Genomic DNA, 19990 nt, shown 5'->3' with positions numbered 1-19990 from the left:
AGTGACAATATTTTCCGTTTAGCAGAAAATATTTTTGATAAAATCCTTTTTAGACAAAGATGCATATAGATATGAAAAACGAAATTGTTTTTATAATAAGTACAAATATGTATGTTGTAATTTTATGTACTCGTAATCTGTTTAAAAACATATTTGTGCCAAGTCGTATTATGACAATTGCTGAAGTAATAAGTAAAGTTTTGCAGATTTTTTTTCTTTTAACTATACATATGTACTCATACAGGGTGTTAATAGGAATATAAAGTATTCTTGAAGGATAAATTCTAGATTGAAAAAAGTTCATGTGCATATATATTAAGAGTGCTTAGTTTCTTAGTTACATACTGTTCTGTATGATAATATTCCCTTTAAGATGCAGTGGACCACTGATGGGCTAACTTTTTAAAACACTGAAACTTGGTTACTGCATCATAAAAGGAATATTTTCATAGAAGTAAATATTTTACGAAATAAAAACTAAGCAACTTCACCCTGTATACATATGTAGTAGAAGTACATTTAAAAAATGTCATATGAATTATAGTTATAAATATAATCGAATTAAAGTACAGCTGCTTTTAATGCAATGCTTTTCAGTGCTATAATGTAACACAGCTGCTTAATTTATATTTGTACATTGGCATACTGATTAATATTAGTCATTGTTTTGAAATTTTATTAACATTTCTTTCAAAGAGTGTAGACATATCTAAAAATTGTTATTTATGAAGATGCTTCTTAAAGAAGGCTATAGAGAACATTTGTCGATGGAGCTTTATCCTTCAAAAAGTTTAGGCAATAACTTTTTAGATAATCCTTTTGCATTGTTTCCCTTTTGTTCAGTAATCAATTCTTTGCAAATAGGAAGTTATATTAAATTTATAATACAGGCAATAATTGTAATATCTTTTTAAAGTGTATCGTTATTGCGATGTGACTATAAAAGCGATGCAATTTTTAATCTATAACTTACAGTATGGTTTTCGACAGAAGTAAGCCTGTTAATATTGTTCTATATTTATCGTCACTATACTGATTTAATACGTTCTGCTATTTTCATTTTAAAGATAACACTGACCAATAGAATGTTATGGTTAAAGTTAGATTGAACTGCCTCATTTCTAATAATGCATTTAAGTTGTTTTAACGAGAAATATGTATACAATTTAAAAAATTTGACAAAACTATCACAAGTAGTAGAGGATGTTATTAACAATGACTAATTTATTCCAAAAGGAAGACATATTTGGAAAAACATGTAATAAACATTTTAGTTAGAATGGTTTCTTTATGTAAGATTTGCAGGGATGATCATGTAATAGTTATCGCAATGTTTGAACTATTTTAAGTTCAAAAAAAATTTTTTTTAATGTACACATTAAACTTGTTTTGATGCATATGACAGTATGAACAAATAAATATGCGATTCCATTTTAAAATTTGATGATTATATTGATTCTTTATTGTACGCTGACATTTTTATTAAAATATGAGCTACTTATTTGTCAAATCGATTAATTCCACAAAACAAAAGTAATTATACTTATTTTAAATATAAAATGTTAAGCATCAATCAAGTGCTCTGGCACTAAAACTCTAAAACATGCAAAAAGTAGAGGTGATCAATTTGGTTTGTGAATGGCTCATATATTGACTGTTATAGGAATCATTTTTCATATATAAATAATATAAATAAATAGTTTGAAACCCTGTTTTTTAAATCCTTTTATTCAAGAATAGTGATAATCTTAAAAACTACGAATCTAAGTAGCTAGATTGAGTAAATTGAGAACAATGAAGCTAGTTCTATTATAATTAAGTTTTACAGGAAGTTTCAGAAATGAAACCTCAATCATTGGTGAGGAAATGATTAAATAACTAAAAGAGGATATCAAATTCACATACTAGGCATTTTACCATCTTGAATCTGATAAGGTCAAGATATAATTAAGATCATTGATTTACCAATACTTTACATACTCTCATATCACCTTTCCAGATCAAATTACTTATCATTTATTGCTAGTATCATTCATGTTATACATTGATATGTTATATCATTATTAGATGAAGTGGTTCAAGGGGAACCAGGTTACATGACTATGATTCCTAAAATTCCTGTCCAAAGATAATCAAGATATGAATTTTTCAAATTGTTTCTTGAAAAGGCTTTATTCTTCTTCAACTTCATTTTTAAATGTTTTTATAGTTTTAATCTCCATATAAAACAAGATACTTTTGAATTTTAATTAGTCTTAATAGTATAATGTGTTCTGCATAATTAATATAGTTGAATAAATTAGCATTTCTTTACATGCTAATTTGTATTAACAGTGTTATCCACATTCATAGATATCAACAAATATAACAAATAAATTGCATTGTATTTTTTAGATAGAACATTATAGCACAAATTTATTGTTTTTAACTTTTTAGTAAAGGTGATTTGGAATCTAATTTTTAAATTTTCAAAATTCATTCTTCATTTTTAGAAATTATAAAATAAAATTAATAAATTTCTAGAACATCTATCTAATTTCAAATATTTGATCTTATTTTTTTAATCAAGAAATTACAATGTATATGCAAATTTTATGAAGACAATTTATTATGTAACATAGAAACCTAGAAACATTTCTATAGTTACATCAATTCTGATTAATATTCAGACTTAATCGATTCTCATTATTTCGTACTAGTATAATTTGAAGTTCTAAGCTGTATGCCTTGAATAAATCTAAATTGTAAGACAAGAACACATTATGTTAATTAGAATGTGATTGTTTAAATTGTAGTAGAAATACTAAAGAGTGAACTTTAATACTTCTTTAATTTTTAGACACGTTGCAAATTGATATCATTCAATTGCAATTATAATACTTCTTCAAGATTTAGGATTTAATTGAATCTTTTTGTTCAATATATCAAACCATATTGAATACTAATTACACACGGAATATCACTTTTGTTCAATAACACGATTTCAGCAGTTTGAAAAGTTGAAGACAATCTTTTATTTCCTTTAGCATTTACTGCTGTTTTATATACTCCTTAATACATTTCTGAATTAACTTGGATAATTAAATTTCAGATATATCGATATTGCTCAATAACACTCAGTAAATATTCTCTATGTCTCAATAATGAACACTATGTAGTACTTATGTTGCAAAAGTTACACAACTGAAAAAGTAAGATTTGCATGTTGCTACTCTACTTTTCATAAACCACTGTTATTAACTCTACTTGTTGAATTTTTATAATTACAATGTCAGCACATGAAAATAAATATGAATATTTATGCTTGTGCGATTAATCAAGTTAGCAAATAAACGACTCAATTATGAAACAGTTTAGCAAATACACCTTCATTCAATATAAAAATGTTTCTAATTAAACTTCAACATTGTAAAGTTTATTTAAAGAACTCTTCACACGTCAACTACAAATTAGTCGAATAACAGGGAAATCACTTGTGGCAAACGAAACATAACTATTTTTCAGACAAATTATCCAGGCAAGATAACTTTCATTAAATAAAATTACTCTTTTCTTTAGTAAACTTTTCTTTTCTTTAGTAAACAATTCAGTAAACAACTCTCTTTAAAGCTCATACTGTTCTGCTTTCCCTGAAAAACAAACTTTTCCAAGTTATGTCACTTTTGAAATACATGTGCAATATATTCCACAATTCCATTCCTTTCTCTCTCGAATTATAAATCATTGACAAAATGCAAATCTGTACAATCGAAACGTTCAAATACTTTCACCATGTTCCTATCTTATGCTTAACATTCATCACGAGTGAAAAATAGAAAAAATTGAAAAAGCAATAATGGGCTGAAATGAAAGGAATTTATCTCCTTGGCTGGAATGCATGTAAATATTTTGTTCGTACGTTAAGCACGAATTAAGAGCAAGAAGTGGTAGGGACAAATTGCTTCATTCACATAACATGCCTCCTCAATGAAACGTCACACATGAAACGTATCTTATTTGATAACCTAACGGTCAGTCGTTCGTTGTTATTCGATTTAGTTTCTCGCGAGTGTCTGTTGAATTAGGAAAGTTTTCAGTTACATCGAGGTGAGTGTTTTAATCGATCATTGCGCATTTCTCTTGTTATTTCTACCTTATGGAATTTCGTGACAGTGACAACGTGACGTAACAATTGTGGCGTTGGGTGTGCGTACTTACATGCATTAACATTAAGCTATTGAGCTATCTAGTATGGTACCACACTTAGGGTACGCGATTTTATTCTGTGTCTTAAAATTATTGATAAAAGGAGAACTTTTACGCATAAATTGAGGAATTATTTTTTCTTATTTCACTTTCAGTACTTTACAGACCGTCTTCGCGTTGTAAGTTCCGATGAGAACAGACAAAAGAAAGCTATAGTCTACATGAAACTTACAAAATATAAAAATAAACATTTCTCTGGAGCAGGAATTTTGTTCACTTATATTAAAAAAGGTCTTGATTATTGTGACAAGTACTGAATATTATTCAGTGACTAGTAAAAGCATAAATATCGCTAAATAAAACTAGTATCTAATAGTTTGGTAGTATTATTTATCGTTTGGAACCTTGTCTAATAAATGTTATAAAAGAGCTTGCCTGTTCTACAAGAATTTTCAAAAACACTTATTTTCATAAAAATTCCGTAGAAACGGGTATTCTTTAAAACAAAGAATGTAAAGTGTAAGAATAAGCAGTGTATTACACTTTTAATACAAATTCTTTTTTATAAATAATTCTAATTCGAGATGCTTGCAAAAAGTTTTACTTAAATATATGCGAAATTTTTAGCAAAAGTAATTTGAAATATATTAAGTTTTGAAAATAAAATATAAAATGTCCCTTGGGTGACCGAAATTACAATGATAGGAATGTCAGCCTCACACTGAACTATCTATTATTGTAACTGTTTTATATTTTTATTGTTCAAATTTGATATGTTTCAAATTACGCGTTGTCGATGCTCTTTTTACTAAAAATTTTTCACCTGTTATATTTTGTGTTCATACCTCAGAAATTAAGAATGAGTGGCAATTGTCTATATAGAAAAACGTATAGGAAAAGTTGAAAAGTTGTTCAGAATGTTGAGTTTGAGTATAGTAAAAAAATCATGATTTTTGGTTAGTATATGGTACTATATATAGACTTTTAGTCAAAGGTAAGTATTTTTATGAATAAAAACTGTATAATAAAAATGATGTCTATGAAAAAAATGTCACGAATGTTTTTTACGTTTTTTCTTCATCTTGAAACAATGTATTCAGTAAAAAATTATTTAGATATTTGTAAAAGTAACGGTTCATAAATAAATAATTGATGGTATCGATTCACCAGTTGAAACTTCGAGAGGATGATATTACATAGATATGCGTTGGTTTAATCATTATTTTTTCCTGTGTACAGGATGGTAACATATGAAGCGAACGTTTTCAATTGAAAAAGCTTTTTATGTATTCAAGTTTAAACAAAAATTAATGAAAAATATTTCTTTCTATTGAGAAAGAAATTTAATTAATTAAATTTTTATAATGCCTTCTATAAGAAGCAATGACGTAGCGTAATCAAAGCTCAAAATTTTGGAACATTCGGTTCACTCTTGTTCACCCTGTATTTTATATTATTCGTTTCGACTAAAATTAGAATTACATGGAGAAGTTCTACAAGTTATACTTTTTCTCTGTTGTTGCTTACTGCAGCCTCTATAGGGGATATAGGTCATTCTTATCATTCATTAATTGAGAAATACATATTGCAAAAGAATAGTGTTAGATATTGTTATAATGAATATCTACATGTAAATGCACACACACGCGCACGCAAATACATATTGCACATGTATGTGTACCTCCAGAAGAGACTGATACGTGTAACAATATGTATTAGAAAATGTGAAAAATTATTACAAACAAAATCTAATTCAAAACTCAAAATGTGACAAAAATAATATCACATATATACAACAATAAATTAATGATAAGACATTTTGTAACCTTATAAATAATAAATGTACTAGTTATTTTGATAAGTTTTCATTCAAATTACTTTGTACATACAGACTTTTATATCTTGTGTACTTTAATTATACATAGAGTGTTCGACAATAAGTGACACAAATTTTAAAGGGTGATTTTACACGTCAAAATAAGATGAAAATCAAGAATGACAAAATTACATTTTTTAAATAATATCTTCTTTAATAGTTACATTTTATCTTTGAACATTAGAGACTAGTTGTATTAGTCTATCATTTAGCTTTTCATTGGAGCTATCTTGTTTTAAGTGAATAAAATTACATTTCAAAGTTATTAATTGTTGAGAAAATTCCTGTTTGCGGAAATCTGTCTGACTCGAGACTTATTCTATTGATTTCCTGTGTCTGATCTGATTAGCGAGTTAATGCACGTCGGCAGCAGAATAAGTTCCAGGTCAGACATAATTTACATGAATTTTAGCGTTTTCCCAACAATTAATAGTTCTAAAACAAAGTTTTTTCGTTTTATTTTAGCGTGTAGAATTGCTTTTTAAAATCTCTGATACTTGTCGTTAAACATCCTGTATCTATATTAACGAATAAATAACAATATTTCATTAGATACTTAATACCTTTTAAGACTTAATTTTTAAAGACAGAAACATTTTCTATTGGAAAAGTAGTAACACAATCGAGTATTATTTGTTTAAATAGTATTTGTTACCATTTGATGGTAATTGTAGTTTGTCGTGAAATCTACTTATTTACTGTACATAATTTGTCAAGTATGAGATAGCCAATTGTCAACTAAGTTCATAAGTAGTAATATATCAGAATATAAATAAACAACATACGTAATATTATTAATATTAATAATAATATTATTAATAGTAATATTATTGCTGCTAAAATTAGTTGAACTATTTATATTTTTCTGTGGGCAATTTTTTATTTTCAAGATATTGAGTTTTTTATATACAATCATAAATTATGTACTAAATTATTCTTAAGTATTCAAAACTAGATTTGACAATCTTTATTTTGCAAAAGTGTCTTATACGTACATATCTATGTAATCACCTGATATATCTATACGTTGATAATCAGTTTGAGATATTATTATTTTTATACTTCTGTTTAATACGATAGGCGGTGATAACAACTTTGAAACAGGAATTTCATTTTCCATCAAAATCCACGATGTCCGTTAACGCGGAAGGCACACGAATATCGCGCACTTTAGTATTTTACGTTAATGGAAAGGAGGTATGCATATTATGAATTTTTTCAGTATTTGTAAATATTATTTAGTAGGGGAAAGTGGGGACAAAAGTAACGACGCCATGAAAGTAACCAGCCTCCTTAACATTTCCAGAAAACTTCTTTTGCACAGTTATACGTGTGGGGGGAATTCTCCTAGTATCAGACATTGAAGGTTTTTAATGCACTATATGCACAAAATACAAAGGTAATTAAAAAAGTACTTACTAACAGATATACTAACACAACTTATACGTCTTCTGGTCACAAAAATTGGTAGATATAATAGATTATAATTTCTACGATGCATCAGCTTTCTGTTCAGTGCAACAATCAGTCAGTTTCTTTACACTTTTGCAGTTTCGCCGCTTTGTCACGTTCCATTCTTTAACGATACAGTGGAACTCCCCCTATAGTAATGTTTCTTTCGTTTCATCAATCGAAGCTGAGCAGTAACAAGAATTCCAAGTAGTCAAGCTGAATTTGTGTATTCAGATCATTCAGATAAGTTTTTCTGTCCTTCTGTTTTTTCTTTTGTTAATATTCATAGTTAAACTATAAGTATTGAGTCAACTATTAGCCAAAGCATTCTTAGATATTTGTTAGTAGAATAAGTTCTTGTATTTGTTTTCAATAAGTCTCTTGCACTTTATAGGGTATAACATTTTTATTCTGAAAATATGGGTGAAACAGAAGTGACATGTCACTATCGGGACGAAAGTAACGTGACAGTTTTGTCCACATGGAAGTTCAATGTGTGTATATTGGCAAGAGAACAATGAAGAAACAAGGCAAGCAAAATAGCATACAGGATAGAAATTCTTCCCATAAAAATGGCGGTGTTTGTCTGGTTTATTTGCAGCCATTCAGTGAAAGTTGTTCGAGAATATCTAAATTGTAAGGGTTGGTCCTATGAACACTGTACTATAAGTGATCTTTATTACGTCTCTCATAATTGTAATTTGGGGTATAATAAAAAATATTATTAAATTAATACACGATACCAAAGAAATATACGAAGTTTGGTTATACTTTTTATCTTTCGTTATTTAAAATATATTTCTTTTTATCGTTACTTAAAATTTGTTTATTTAAATACTTGTTTCTGTCGTTTATTATAATAAAATATTCTATTATTGCGTTGAAAAAAATCTTTTTGCATAATCGTTCTCAAAATAAGTATTGTTACTTTCGTCCCCATAGTATGTTACTTTCGTCCCCAACCTAGAGGATGAAAGTATTTAACTATGATAGTAACTCTGATTATACCTACCAAGTGAAGCTAAAATGGGTCAAATGATAGACCAATAAACATACTTTCTTAAGACATATATTTTGTTTTTATATCTTTAAAAGATAATTGGCAGCTAGGCCAAATATAAGAAATGTTACTTTTGTCCCCACTCTTCCCTATTTATTAACATGGAGATTTCTAGCGAAATCTCGTGCTTGGGTCACCTTCTGATTTTTTGCTATCAAAATCCAAAGTCAAATATTCCATTTCACCCCACTTTCCCCTATAAGCGATAAGATGGCAATATAAAAAAGACATGTTGATGATATGAAATGAGATATTGTATTTCGAGATATTGTATTTTTGATATTGTATTTCGTTTTTAATATATCATAAAGCATGTCTTTCATACTTTATGTCTGTTATTTAAGACTTAATGTTTATATTTTTTAAACATTTTTTCAGTTTTTAAAATTATAGTATGTATTAAACTAATTTAATTGTTGCTGAGTGTATTTTTAATATTTCTTTTTCCAAATAATAATTCTAATAAAAGATTATTTTAGTTCAACGCTATACAATTTTGAAGTTATTCAATATTCTAAAAACATTTCAGTTATTATGAATTATTGTTCCATTTGTAACATTTTAGGTTGTAGACAATAATATTGATCCAGAATGGACCTTACTATGGTATTTGAGAAACAAACGTATCCTTTTTCATAATAATCAGTAAATAGTTAATATTTAACACTTAAGTGTTACAATAACTTCTGGCGATATTTAGAACAATTACAAAATCCTGTTAAAGCTTAGAAAATGGCGGCAGAAAAATGCGTTGGTGATATCAATTTACATAGAAGATAGCCTACAAAACGAAGGATAATAATTATAAACGAATTGTTGAATACCTACATATAAATAGAAATTTGTAATGAGAATCCTTAACTACAATTATTTAGTACACTTAACCGGTACAAAACTGGGCTGTGCAGAAGGTGGTTGTGGAGCTTGCACTGTGATGATCTCAAAGCTGAACCGTACTACAGGAATTATTACGTATCCTTTTAAATATTAGTTATTAATTTAGTGTCTGATTTATTATTAGTTAGCATTAATCTACTAAATTTTCCCAAACGTTCGTACCTAAGAATACAACATTTACAAACACGCTTTAGCGGATAAGAATCGGAAGGAGGGTGTCTACCACCAAAAATTAAGGATAAAAAAGTCTTAAAGAATAGTTCAATATTTACTAACTTCTCAAATTTTATACGGTAGTCTTTCGCGACTAGAAGAACACTTCCGGTATACTGGCTTGGTTCCTGTAACGAGCTTCGCGTTGTCAGTGATGCTATTCAATTTACCGAGTTTTAGACAGATTTCTAGTATCACTTCTTAGAATTTTCCCTACTTGTAGCTAAACATCTTATGTATAATAAATAACTGACTTCTAAAAGTTGAATTTATTTTTCTTTTCATGTTTCTACAATTCGAAAAATATTAACCCTTGTACAATATTTTTGTAATTTGAATTTTTATTACCTAGATAATTCGTCGAAAATGGAAAATGAATATTTCGTTGAAGACACTTCATCGAATGGATATTTTGTCGATTTCATATTTGCTCGTTTGTGTTTAAGTTTAGGTTCTTTTAAGTCTAGGTCTAGATCTAGGTCTAGGTCTAGGTTCAGGTCTAAGTTTGGGTTAGGTCTAGGTTTAAGTATGAGTTAGGTCTAGGTCTAGGCCTGTGGTAGGTCTAAGTCTAGGTCTAGTTCTCGGTTAGCTTCTTAAATATCTGTTTGACAAAATATAGTAAAAGTTGGATAACTGCCTGAATCTGTCTAGGTGGTCATCCCTACCACTTGGGGGAGACCCCTCTTAAGATGCCCCGAAATTCGACAGCGAAATAGGGACCGAGCAACGTAACCATATCCGAGCTCGTGGATTGGTGTACAATACTAATGCAAGGACAGAATTTTTATATTTTTGTATTCTGCCAATGAAGTGTCCTTTCGGCAGGATGTTTTCGTCTTTCGTCGAAGTGCCTTTTGACCAATTTTTCTATATCTCAAATTTTCATTTGTTAAATTTTCCGTACCCAGAAACTTCGAGAGGACGGAGCTTGCAGAACCTAAAGCTTATACCACTCACATTTTAGCATTTTCTTGTAGTTATCTACATCTGAATAATAATTCATTGTCTCATTAAAGAATTAGGAATACTTGAAAATTTAGGATGAAAACACTTGAATAGGATTTTCAAACTGAAAAAGAGGAATTATTTTCCTTGACAATATATTTTAATAATTACTATAGACATTTAGCAGTGAACGCGTGTTTAACACCAATCTGCGCTGTGCACGGTTTGGCAGTTACTACAGTGGAGGGTATCGGAAGTGTTAGAACGAAACTTCACCCTGTTCAAGAACGCATAGCGAAAGCACACGGTTCGCAATGTGGTTTCTGTACACCAGGAATCGTCATGTCCATGTACGCATTGTTGCGGAGCACTCCGAAACCTAGCATGAAAGATCTTGAAGTTGCATTTCAAGGTACGTACAGGAATACTAAAAAGTGCATGTCTCACAAAGCTAATCAGTGACAAATTAAATTATTTAGGAAGATGATTGATTGATACAACACAATTTTGGGAAAGATTATACGTATTATTTCTGTATTAAAATTAGTCCTTCTTTGTAGGCTCTCAGTTTATTGCTGAGGAGCTTATAACGAGGGGGACGTTTTTGAGATCATCTTGTATGCTAGCAGATCATTTTTACCATAAAATGAATATATTTAGCAATTATTGTTTTATATTACATGCAACGATAATAATATTCTCTTTTACTACAGAACACTGTTAAACACATTAATAATTTACTACATTTAATTTTATTTACAAATATAAATAATTAAAAAGTTGTTGAAATTAAAGTGATGTTTTCCTGATGTTCTCCAACTCACATTAACAGATTTTGAACTTTTATTAATCAGAGATTTTATCCAATTTTACTAATTAATGATTTTATAGAAGAATACTTGTATAGTACGAATAATAATAATAACAGATAACTTTGTTCTTTGTTTCAAATTTTTTTATTCAAAGATTTCATAAATTAACTATGGTGTTTTACAGAGTTATTGTTGAATTCGTTAAAAATTACATATTAAGCGAAACTCAAAGAAATAAAAAAATGAGTTGCAAGAATTTTAACAAATTGAAAAAGGAAGTTTTTTGAGAACTGGATTTACAGTTGATAAAAGGTAGTTACATATTCCATTAACTCCATAATTCTTGGTTTTATAAAGCAATAACAAAAAGACAATAGAAACAATTATTTTTTTATTATAGTTTGGTGGTTATTCTCGTGACACTCTGCTGATTAGTAATTATTTTTATTGTCCAACAAAAGAAGAAACTGCGTCTAAGAAAGTGTTACCTTTATTCACTGTTAGTTGGATAGAGATGTTTTGAAATAATGTAATTTTAAACAAATATATCAAATATGTAAAAAATCGTAATAAAAATACTACTTGTATCTCCTAGAATAGTATTTATCATTTTTTTATTTCCATTTCATTTGGAATAGCAATAATTTAGTTTCAACAACTTTCTGATTATTGATATGCTAGACATTAAATATTGAACCCCGGAAGTTACGTCTCCGACATTTTAATTTCGTATTTTTTGAAGGAAACTTTTAGACTATAAATTGGATTTAATAATAATGTCACTGTAATTTACTAAATAAATATTTTTATATCATAAGTTTTGTCAGAAAAAATTACCAAGGTGATTGCAAATGTAGGAAACTTATGTCGGTGTACCGGGTACCGCCCTATCATAGAAGCTTACAAAACCTTCACAGAAGAATGGGAGCAAATGCAATTGATGTCGCAACAACAAGAAAAATCCTTGTCAAACGGAGTCTGCCCAATGGGTGATAACTGTTGCAAAAAAGTACCCATATTGGAACCGACTGAGGTTTTCAGTTCGAAAGAATTTAGTCCCTATGATTCTTCTCAAGAAATTATATTTCCACCCAAGTTACATGTAAGTTTCTTATGATTTAAAATCAAAACAAACAAATGTGTTTGAAATTATACAATAACTTCGTCTTTTTCTGTGTAAATGAAAGGAGAATTTTTCAAGAGAAACAAAAACTTTATTGCATAATACATTATCCATTTTGTTCGAGTGTCTTTTGTTATTTTTCAAGCAACTTTATGATTGCGTGTTCGAAAAAGTTATCTATAAAACGTAATTACTTTTTAGCTAACCCAATGAGCAATTTAAATAGGTAATTTTAGTTACAGTAAATTTTTGTTATATATTCATCATTTGAACATATATCGTATACAACGCAAACAACTCTTTCTTCTTTTGACAATGAACCGACTATTGATGTTAAGTACAGTTATATTTGAAGGAGAATCCTTTTTCCCCCAAATGGCGAGGATATCGATGAAAATATAATAAATAAAATCTGGCGAACATATAATGAGAATTTACTATAAATAGTCATACTCAGATACTATTCCATTATGACATTTTTAATACCTTACAGATTAAAATAATATCTTTAACAACTTTTATTTATTTCTAACAAATTTTCAGATTAGCTCTCATTTAGATGAAGAATATTTAATTATTAAAGGAAAAAATGTTACTTGGTATAGACCAACAACATTTAACGAATTACTTAGTTTAAAAAAGGAATATCCACATGCAAAGATTGTTGTTGGGAATACTGAAATAGGTTTGCATTTTTAATGTAATTATTTTTTTTTTATTTAATGAAGATATATTGTATTTATCATATGATTTATAGGGGTTGAAGTCAAGTTTAAATATCAGTGCTATCCAGTTCTTATACAGCCTACTTTAATTAAAGAAATGAGGAGTATTGAGGAACACCCAGAAGTAATGAACGTGGGTTCTAGTGTAACACTTGCCGAATTAGAAAAAGCTTTGAAGGACCAAGTTGACAAGAAACCTGGTAATTGTTGCATAATTTTACAAGGCTTCAAACTGTTGTATGCAATGTATACATTTTTCTTTAGTTTAAGTTTAAATATAAGATATTACTATGTGTATAATATTTTTTCGATATTTAATTTGATTCAATGACGTATTTGATTAGACTATTTTTTCGTAAAAAAATTTAAATTTTAACCCTGGTTATAACATATGTATTTTAACTGTTACAGAACATAAGACGAGAATTTTTAGTGAAATAATTAATATGCTCTATTGGTTTGCTGGCAAACAAATTAGAAACGTAGCCGTGAGTCTCCTATTATTTTTAAGAATTTTCTATTTTTAACATCGAAGAATCGTTTTTTTATTATCTAATCTAAATTTTACAAACTTTAATGTTTTACTTTACATAATGCATATCTTAACAGGCTATTGGTGGGAATATAATGACGGGAAGTCCCATATCAGACTTGAATCCAGTTTTAATGGCAGCTGGAGTAAAATTGAATCTTTCTAGCTTATCAAATGGAAACCGAGTTGTTCCAATGGATCACACTTTCTTCAAAGGCTACAGACAAAATATTGTTTCACCAGATGAAGTTTTAGTTTCAATTCAAATACCTTTCTCCAAGGAGGTAAAAAGAAATATCTATTTTAAAATAGAATATTATTGATTCCTAATATGAAAAACTGTTGGCACAGTCCTACTAGCATGCCTCATTTTATAACAACCCTATTTTTATCTTTATATTCTAGAATCAATATTTTGTTGCTTATAAGCAAGCGAAAAGACGAGATGATGATATCGCTATCGTTAATATAGCATTAAATGTATTTTTCGAACCTGGAACTAGTACTGTTCATAAAGCATATTTAGCCTTCGGTGGAATGGCTCCCACAACAGTCTTAGCCAGGAAAACTTGTGAATCTATGATTGGAAGGTGTTTATTGTACATTCAATACATTAACAATATTATATGTGAAATAGTTATAGTATAAAAAATAAAATTATTTCAGAAAGTGGGACAAAACCCTTTTAGAGACCATTTACTCCTCTTTATTGGATGAATTTCCGCTTCCAGATAATGTTCCAGGTGGTATGGTCAAGTATCGCAAATCTCTCACTTTGAGGTACTTACATCTTTACTATATTTGTCTAAACTTAAATTGTATTCAGAAAGCAATTTTTATTTAATTTATTGTTGATCATTTCACGTAAATGAATATTAAAAATGAGAGAGGGTAAATAGCGTGAACGATGTAATCAAGAGACCCTGAGCGACCAGTTGATCATGTCCCAATTTAATTTAAGTTAAATTAGTTGCTTTAAATAGAGTTTTGCTGTGCTCCAAAAATTATGTTCTTATGTTTCATTTTAGTTAGCTCTGTTCGCAATAAGAATATTATTAGGCTTTGTATATCCTTGCCGCGTGTCGCTAAGAATATTACTCTAGCTTAATGATTTTCGTTCAATTTCACAGTTTGTTTTTTAAAGGATTTCTGCACATAGCTAAGAAACTTCAAGTATTACCAGATTGTGAATTTGTACTCCACCAAGAAATCGAAAGTGCGGCGAATGGATTTCTTCATAAACAGCCTAAGAGTTCGCAATATTATCAAGTGGTATGTGTCATTTTCTGTTAAAATCCTTTATGATTATTCAATATTTTCAGTCTTATTACTTAATATTTTGACATAATTTAATTTTTTTGTTTTTTGTAGGTTCCAAAGGACCAAGACAAAACAGATTTAGTTGGCAGGCCTGTTGTTCATACCAGTGCTTTAAAACAAGCCACAGGTGAAGCCATTTACTGTGACGATATACCACAGTTTTGTGAAGAGCTCTACTTGACTCCTGTCTTATCTACCAGAGCCCATGCAAAAATTTTGAAAATTGACGCGACTAAAGCACTGTCATTAGAAGGCGTAGTCGCATTCTATAGCGCAAAAGATGTACCTGCAGAAAACCTTCGTTATGGTCCTATATTCCATGATGATGAGCTCTTCGCTTCCGAGAAAGTAAGAATTGAAAATATTATTTTTTAGCCCCTAACTATTGACACGGAGTCTGATAGACTCCACGTGGTATATTCTTATTATTGCTCTCATTTAAATATCAAAGACGTTGTAATGAAAATTAGGAACATGTTTCATACCTCGTTTCTACATTCTAATTACCTCCATATTAACTTTAAAAACATTTAATATCCATAGGTTTTATTCAAATTCTTCGTGTCTCAAAATTGAGTGTCCATAGTTATGGGATAATTTATGATTAGTAACGACATTAGAGAATAGTAAAATCATGGCTTTATGTTTAATTGTATTTAATCTTGAAGGTGTGCAGTCATGGGCAAGTCATCGGAGCAATTGTTGCGGTTAATCAATCCATCTCGCAAAAGGCAGCCAGAATGGTCCAAGTTGAGTATGAGAATTTGGAACCAGTGATCCTATCCATGGAGGTATGACAAAAACACTTTTGATTTTTAAAGTAGGTTGAATCTTTGTTGCCTATGCTACGAAATTTCAGGACGCCATTAGCCAACGCTCTTTCTTCAACGAAACTCCAAAATATATAAAAAAGGGACATCCAGCAGAGACCTTCTCCAAATCGCCGCATATCCTTGAAGGAGAAATTCGAATAGGGGGGCAGGAGCATTTTTACCTTGAGACCCAAGCAGCATTGGCGATTCCTAGGGAAGATGAATTAGAAATGTTCTGTTCGACCCAACATCCTTCAGAAGTTCAGAAACTTGTGGCACACCTTTTGAATATTGATGCTAATCGGGTGGTTGTAAGAGTGAAGAGATTGGGCGGCGGTTTTGGTGGAAAGGAGTCACGCACTGCGGTTATCTCGCTTCCGGTTGCTTTTGCTGCGCACAGGTATGGTACTGTGTTTTGTCGTAAATAACATATTCATATGTACTTTTTTAAATAATTTGTTGGTAAATTCATTAATTCATAATTAAAACTGGGCAAACGCCCAGTGAATCCTAGCTATGCCACTGAATATAGAGTATTCAAAGAAGAATTTGTAAATTGTAATAAGTTAGTAAACGTCCTCAGATGTTCTGACTTATTTTTGCAGGTTAAGAAAACCAGTACGCTGCATGCTAGATAGGGATGAAGACATAATGATGACTGGAGGAAGACATCCATTTTTGTTCAAGTACAAAGTAGGATTCGATGATAGTGGTTTGATTAAGGCCATAGAAATGTATATTTATAATAATGCTGGTTGTTCGTATGATCTTTCTGCAGCGGTGAGTATGTTCAAACAGTAGTTTAATAATAGGAACGTGAATTAATTAAAAAAAAAAAAAAAAAGACAGATATTCCGAAAGTTATAGTGATTTAAAAATTTGTATTAGAAGGTTTTAGAACGTGCTATGTTCCATTTTGAAAATTCATATTATATACCAGCATGTGAAGTTTATGGCTTCGTATGCAAAACCAATTTGCCATCGAATACGGCATTCCGTGGATTTGGAGGTCCGCAAGGAATGTTTGCAGCTGAAACTATTATAAGACAGATTGCAGAATATTTAAATTTGGATGCTGTTAAGGTATAAAAATCGCTTAGGATATTAATAATTTCGTATGTTTAAACAAAAAATAGAGAAAAATGTTATATATTTTATTTAGGAAGAAATACACAATTATCAAAATCTATTTTTATTAGGTTGCAGAATTTAATTTGTATAAAGAGGGTGACAAAACTCATTATGGTCAAACACTAATTAATTGTACATTGGATCGTTGTTGGAAAGAGTGTCTCTTGTCTTCTAATTATAATGAACGGCACGCGAGTATTCAAAAATATAACAGGTATAATAAATGCTTTTGCTTCTGGAGTAATTGAAACTCTTTTTAATACGAAATATTATAATAGAGAAAATAGATACAAGAAGCGAGGATTGGCAATAGTTCCGACGAAATTTGGTATTTCCTTTACTGTGCTCTTTTTGAATCAATCAGGAGCCCTTGTTCATGTTTATACAGATGGTTCTGTTCTTATCAGTCATGGTGGTGTCGAGATGGGACAAGGTTTACATACAAAAATGATACAAGTAACATTTATTTATGATGTGATTTTACGTGCAGTGCCTTTATTTTTTATAGTATTCTTAATTTTGTATATTTTTTCCGAATACTAGGTAGCAAGTAGGTCATTAAAAATAAATCCAAATAAAATACACATACTGGAAACTGCTACAGACAAGGTGCCAAATACGTCTGCTACTGCCGCCAGTGCAGCTTCAGATTTGAATGGCATGGCTGTCATGGTAAGTAATAGCTTTTGCTTATTATGTTGGTAGCATTGATATTACTTGGGAAATCCCTAATTCTCTTTAAAAAAATTTCTTTTCTGTAAAAACTTCTTGGATCTTTATTGAAATGGGTAAAACATTTTAGAATGCCTGTGAAGAAATTATGAAACGATTAAAGCCGGTAATGGAGAAAAATCCAACTGGAACTTGGGAACAATGGGTATCAACCGCTTATATTGACAGAATCAGTCTTTCTGCTACAGGTTTTTACAAAACACCCAATATAGGATACTCATTTGAAACGAATTCTGGGAATGCATTTAATTATTTCACATATGGCGTTGCATGTTCGGAAGTAGAAATTGACTGTCTAACTGGCGACCATCAAGTAAATCTTTTATCTTGTATAGAATAAATATGTTTATGTACAGAGTGTCTTAGAACTGATGGTACAAGTGAGAAAAACTAAGTCGAGAATATAGAATAAAATTTTTTGATATCGTGCCTCATTTTCAAGAGAGTTGAATTTAAATAAGCTAAAATTAGGTTTGAATGATATACGGGGCTAGGATAACACTCACCGTCTAATCATTGACTTTCTCTACTAGGAAGTTAAAACTATTCCCCTCTCTTCGTTTATCTCTCAAATGCCTAAAACTGTACTTAAGTACTCTCGTTCTTGGCTAAATCTCACATCTTTTCGAAAACGAAGCAGATGCCGAAAAATTTTATTTAATATTTTCGATTTTTTTTTCACGTAGAATCGCAACCTTCTACTTGTACGTAAGAATGCTATGAAGTCTGCTGTCTACTGACGTCATGAGGTAGAAAGGAAACTTTTCGAATAGGCTGGCGATTCATAGCTATCACTGGTTGGTGGGATAATCCCCACCTTATTTGAAAAGTTCTCTTTTCATCTTGTGACGTCACCGAACACCACTTTTCATACTATCCCTGCTTGTACCACCAATTCTGGGATATCTCGTATTTGAAGTCATTATTTCCTAATGTTTATGTTTTACATTTAGGTATTGCGATCTGATATTGTCATGGATTTAGGTCAAAGTCTTAATCCTGCAATTGACATAGGGCAAATTGAGGGAGCTTTTGTTCAAGGATACGGTCTATTTACACTTGAAGAATTGGTGTACTTAAGAAATGGAGCTATTTTCAGTAGAGGACCAGGGGCGTATAAATTGCCTGGGTTCACAGATATTCCTGAAGTATTTAATGTGTCTTTGTTGAAAGGTGTTTCGAATCCTAGAGCTGTTTATTCTTCTAAGGTAACATTATATCATCTGCCAACGAAAAAAATATTATATTTGGATCCAAATTAACTAAAATGGATGCTCACTTATAACATTGTCATAAAAATATTTTTAGGCTGTTGGAGAACCTCCTCTGTTTCTTGCGTCTTCTGTTTTCTTTGCGATAAGAGAAGCGATTAAATCTGCTCGTGAAGAAGTCGGTCTCAGTGGTTACTTTAGATTTGATTCGCCTGCAACTGCAGCTTGCATTCGACTGGCATGCGTTGATGATCTTACAGCAAAGGTGACATAGCTTCTCAATAATTATTTTTATAATTGTTTCAACAATTGTCACTATATTAATAACAAATGTACTTGTTGTTACAGATTCAAGACCCGGATTTAAAACAACAATGGAACGTTGTTCCATAGGAATATGTTATTGAAATGGAAAATAAATATTATGTTTGTTATTGTATATTAATATATTATAAATACCGAAGCAATTGTTTGATAAAAATTTTTGTATAAAAATGTACTAACTTCTGGTGAAATGGTAAAGAAAAATATAAATACCATTGTATGTCTTTTATAAATAGAAAATTTTTTAAATCATTTACTGTGTTTAATATTGTTAACCTTTCTATATAAACTCCCACTATTTGAAAAAAGATTGCATGTGTAAAGTGCATAAAATTCATTTAAAATATTTGTATATTTTTACCAGTATGATACTGAATGAGTAAGCAATGTCTGACCATATATTGGGCGATTCTACTTGCCTTGCTAATTTGAGGTAAAAGATCAATAAAAACTGTTTTGGTTTTATTTATTTGTTTCTCACTGTAATTTCTATATGTATAATTATTATGTGTATGTACATAATTCATTATTTTAGATAGTAATCTCATTTACTTGATGGAGATACTAGATTTTGTTAATTTTATACTTTGTGTACCATATTAAGCTGACCAATTGCTGAGCAATTGCTGACCAATCAAGA

At 30.0% G+C, this 19990-nt stretch overlaps 1 protein-coding gene across 2 annotated transcripts; it reads left to right on the top strand.

Annotated features, from left to right (window-relative positions):
- The first annotated feature begins 4027 nt into the window (after positions 1-4027).
- Positions 4028-19594, top strand: Ry (xanthine dehydrogenase rosy). 2 transcript variants are annotated; one of them, XM_076382726.1, is made up of 25 exons: positions 4028-4086; positions 7142-7258; positions 9139-9196; positions 9449-9545; positions 10805-11040; positions 12298-12542; positions 13107-13248; positions 13321-13488; positions 13700-13776; positions 13898-14104; positions 14226-14410; positions 14487-14600; positions 14951-15092; positions 15192-15488; positions 15809-15931; positions 16000-16352; positions 16558-16732; positions 16844-17035; positions 17152-17297; positions 17362-17539; positions 17627-17755; positions 17886-18128; positions 18769-19023; positions 19124-19291; positions 19375-19594. In XM_076382726.1, the coding sequence occupies exons 2-25, from the start codon at positions 7193-7195 to the stop codon at positions 19417-19419; spliced, it is 4041 nt and encodes a 1346-aa protein (XP_076238841.1). In that variant the 5' UTR covers positions 4028-4086; positions 7142-7192; the 3' UTR covers positions 19420-19594. The 2 variants fall into 2 exon arrangements, with proteins under 2 accessions (XP_076238841.1, XP_076238840.1); XM_076382725.1 differs by having other exon boundaries at positions 16841-17035.
- Positions 19595-19990: the final 396 nt, after the last annotated feature.

The sequence above is a fragment of the Calliopsis andreniformis genome, chromosome 7, assembly GCF_051401765.1.
Source record: "Calliopsis andreniformis isolate RMS-2024a chromosome 7, iyCalAndr_principal, whole genome shotgun sequence".
Taxonomy (NCBI): domain Eukaryota; kingdom Metazoa; phylum Arthropoda; class Insecta; order Hymenoptera; family Andrenidae; genus Calliopsis; species Calliopsis andreniformis.
The sequence above is the reverse complement of the archived record's forward strand: the minus strand, read 5'-3'. Positions and strand labels throughout refer to the sequence as shown.

What these genes read in the sequence shown, in the direction of transcription:
- Ry (XM_076382725.1), top strand. Translation starts at nt 7,193, where the DNA reads ATGTCCGTTAACGCGGAAGGCACACGAATATCGCGCACTTTAGTATTT. An exon ending in TCTTGAAGTTGCATTTCAAG is followed by an intron (nt 11,041 to 12,297) that starts GTACGTACAGGA and finishes TTGCAAATGTAG; the next exon opens with GAAACTTATGTCGGTGTACC. An exon ending in TAAATTTGGATGCTGTTAAG is followed by an intron (nt 17,036 to 17,151) that starts GTATAAAAATCG and finishes TATTTTTATTAG; the next exon opens with GTTGCAGAATTTAATTTGTA.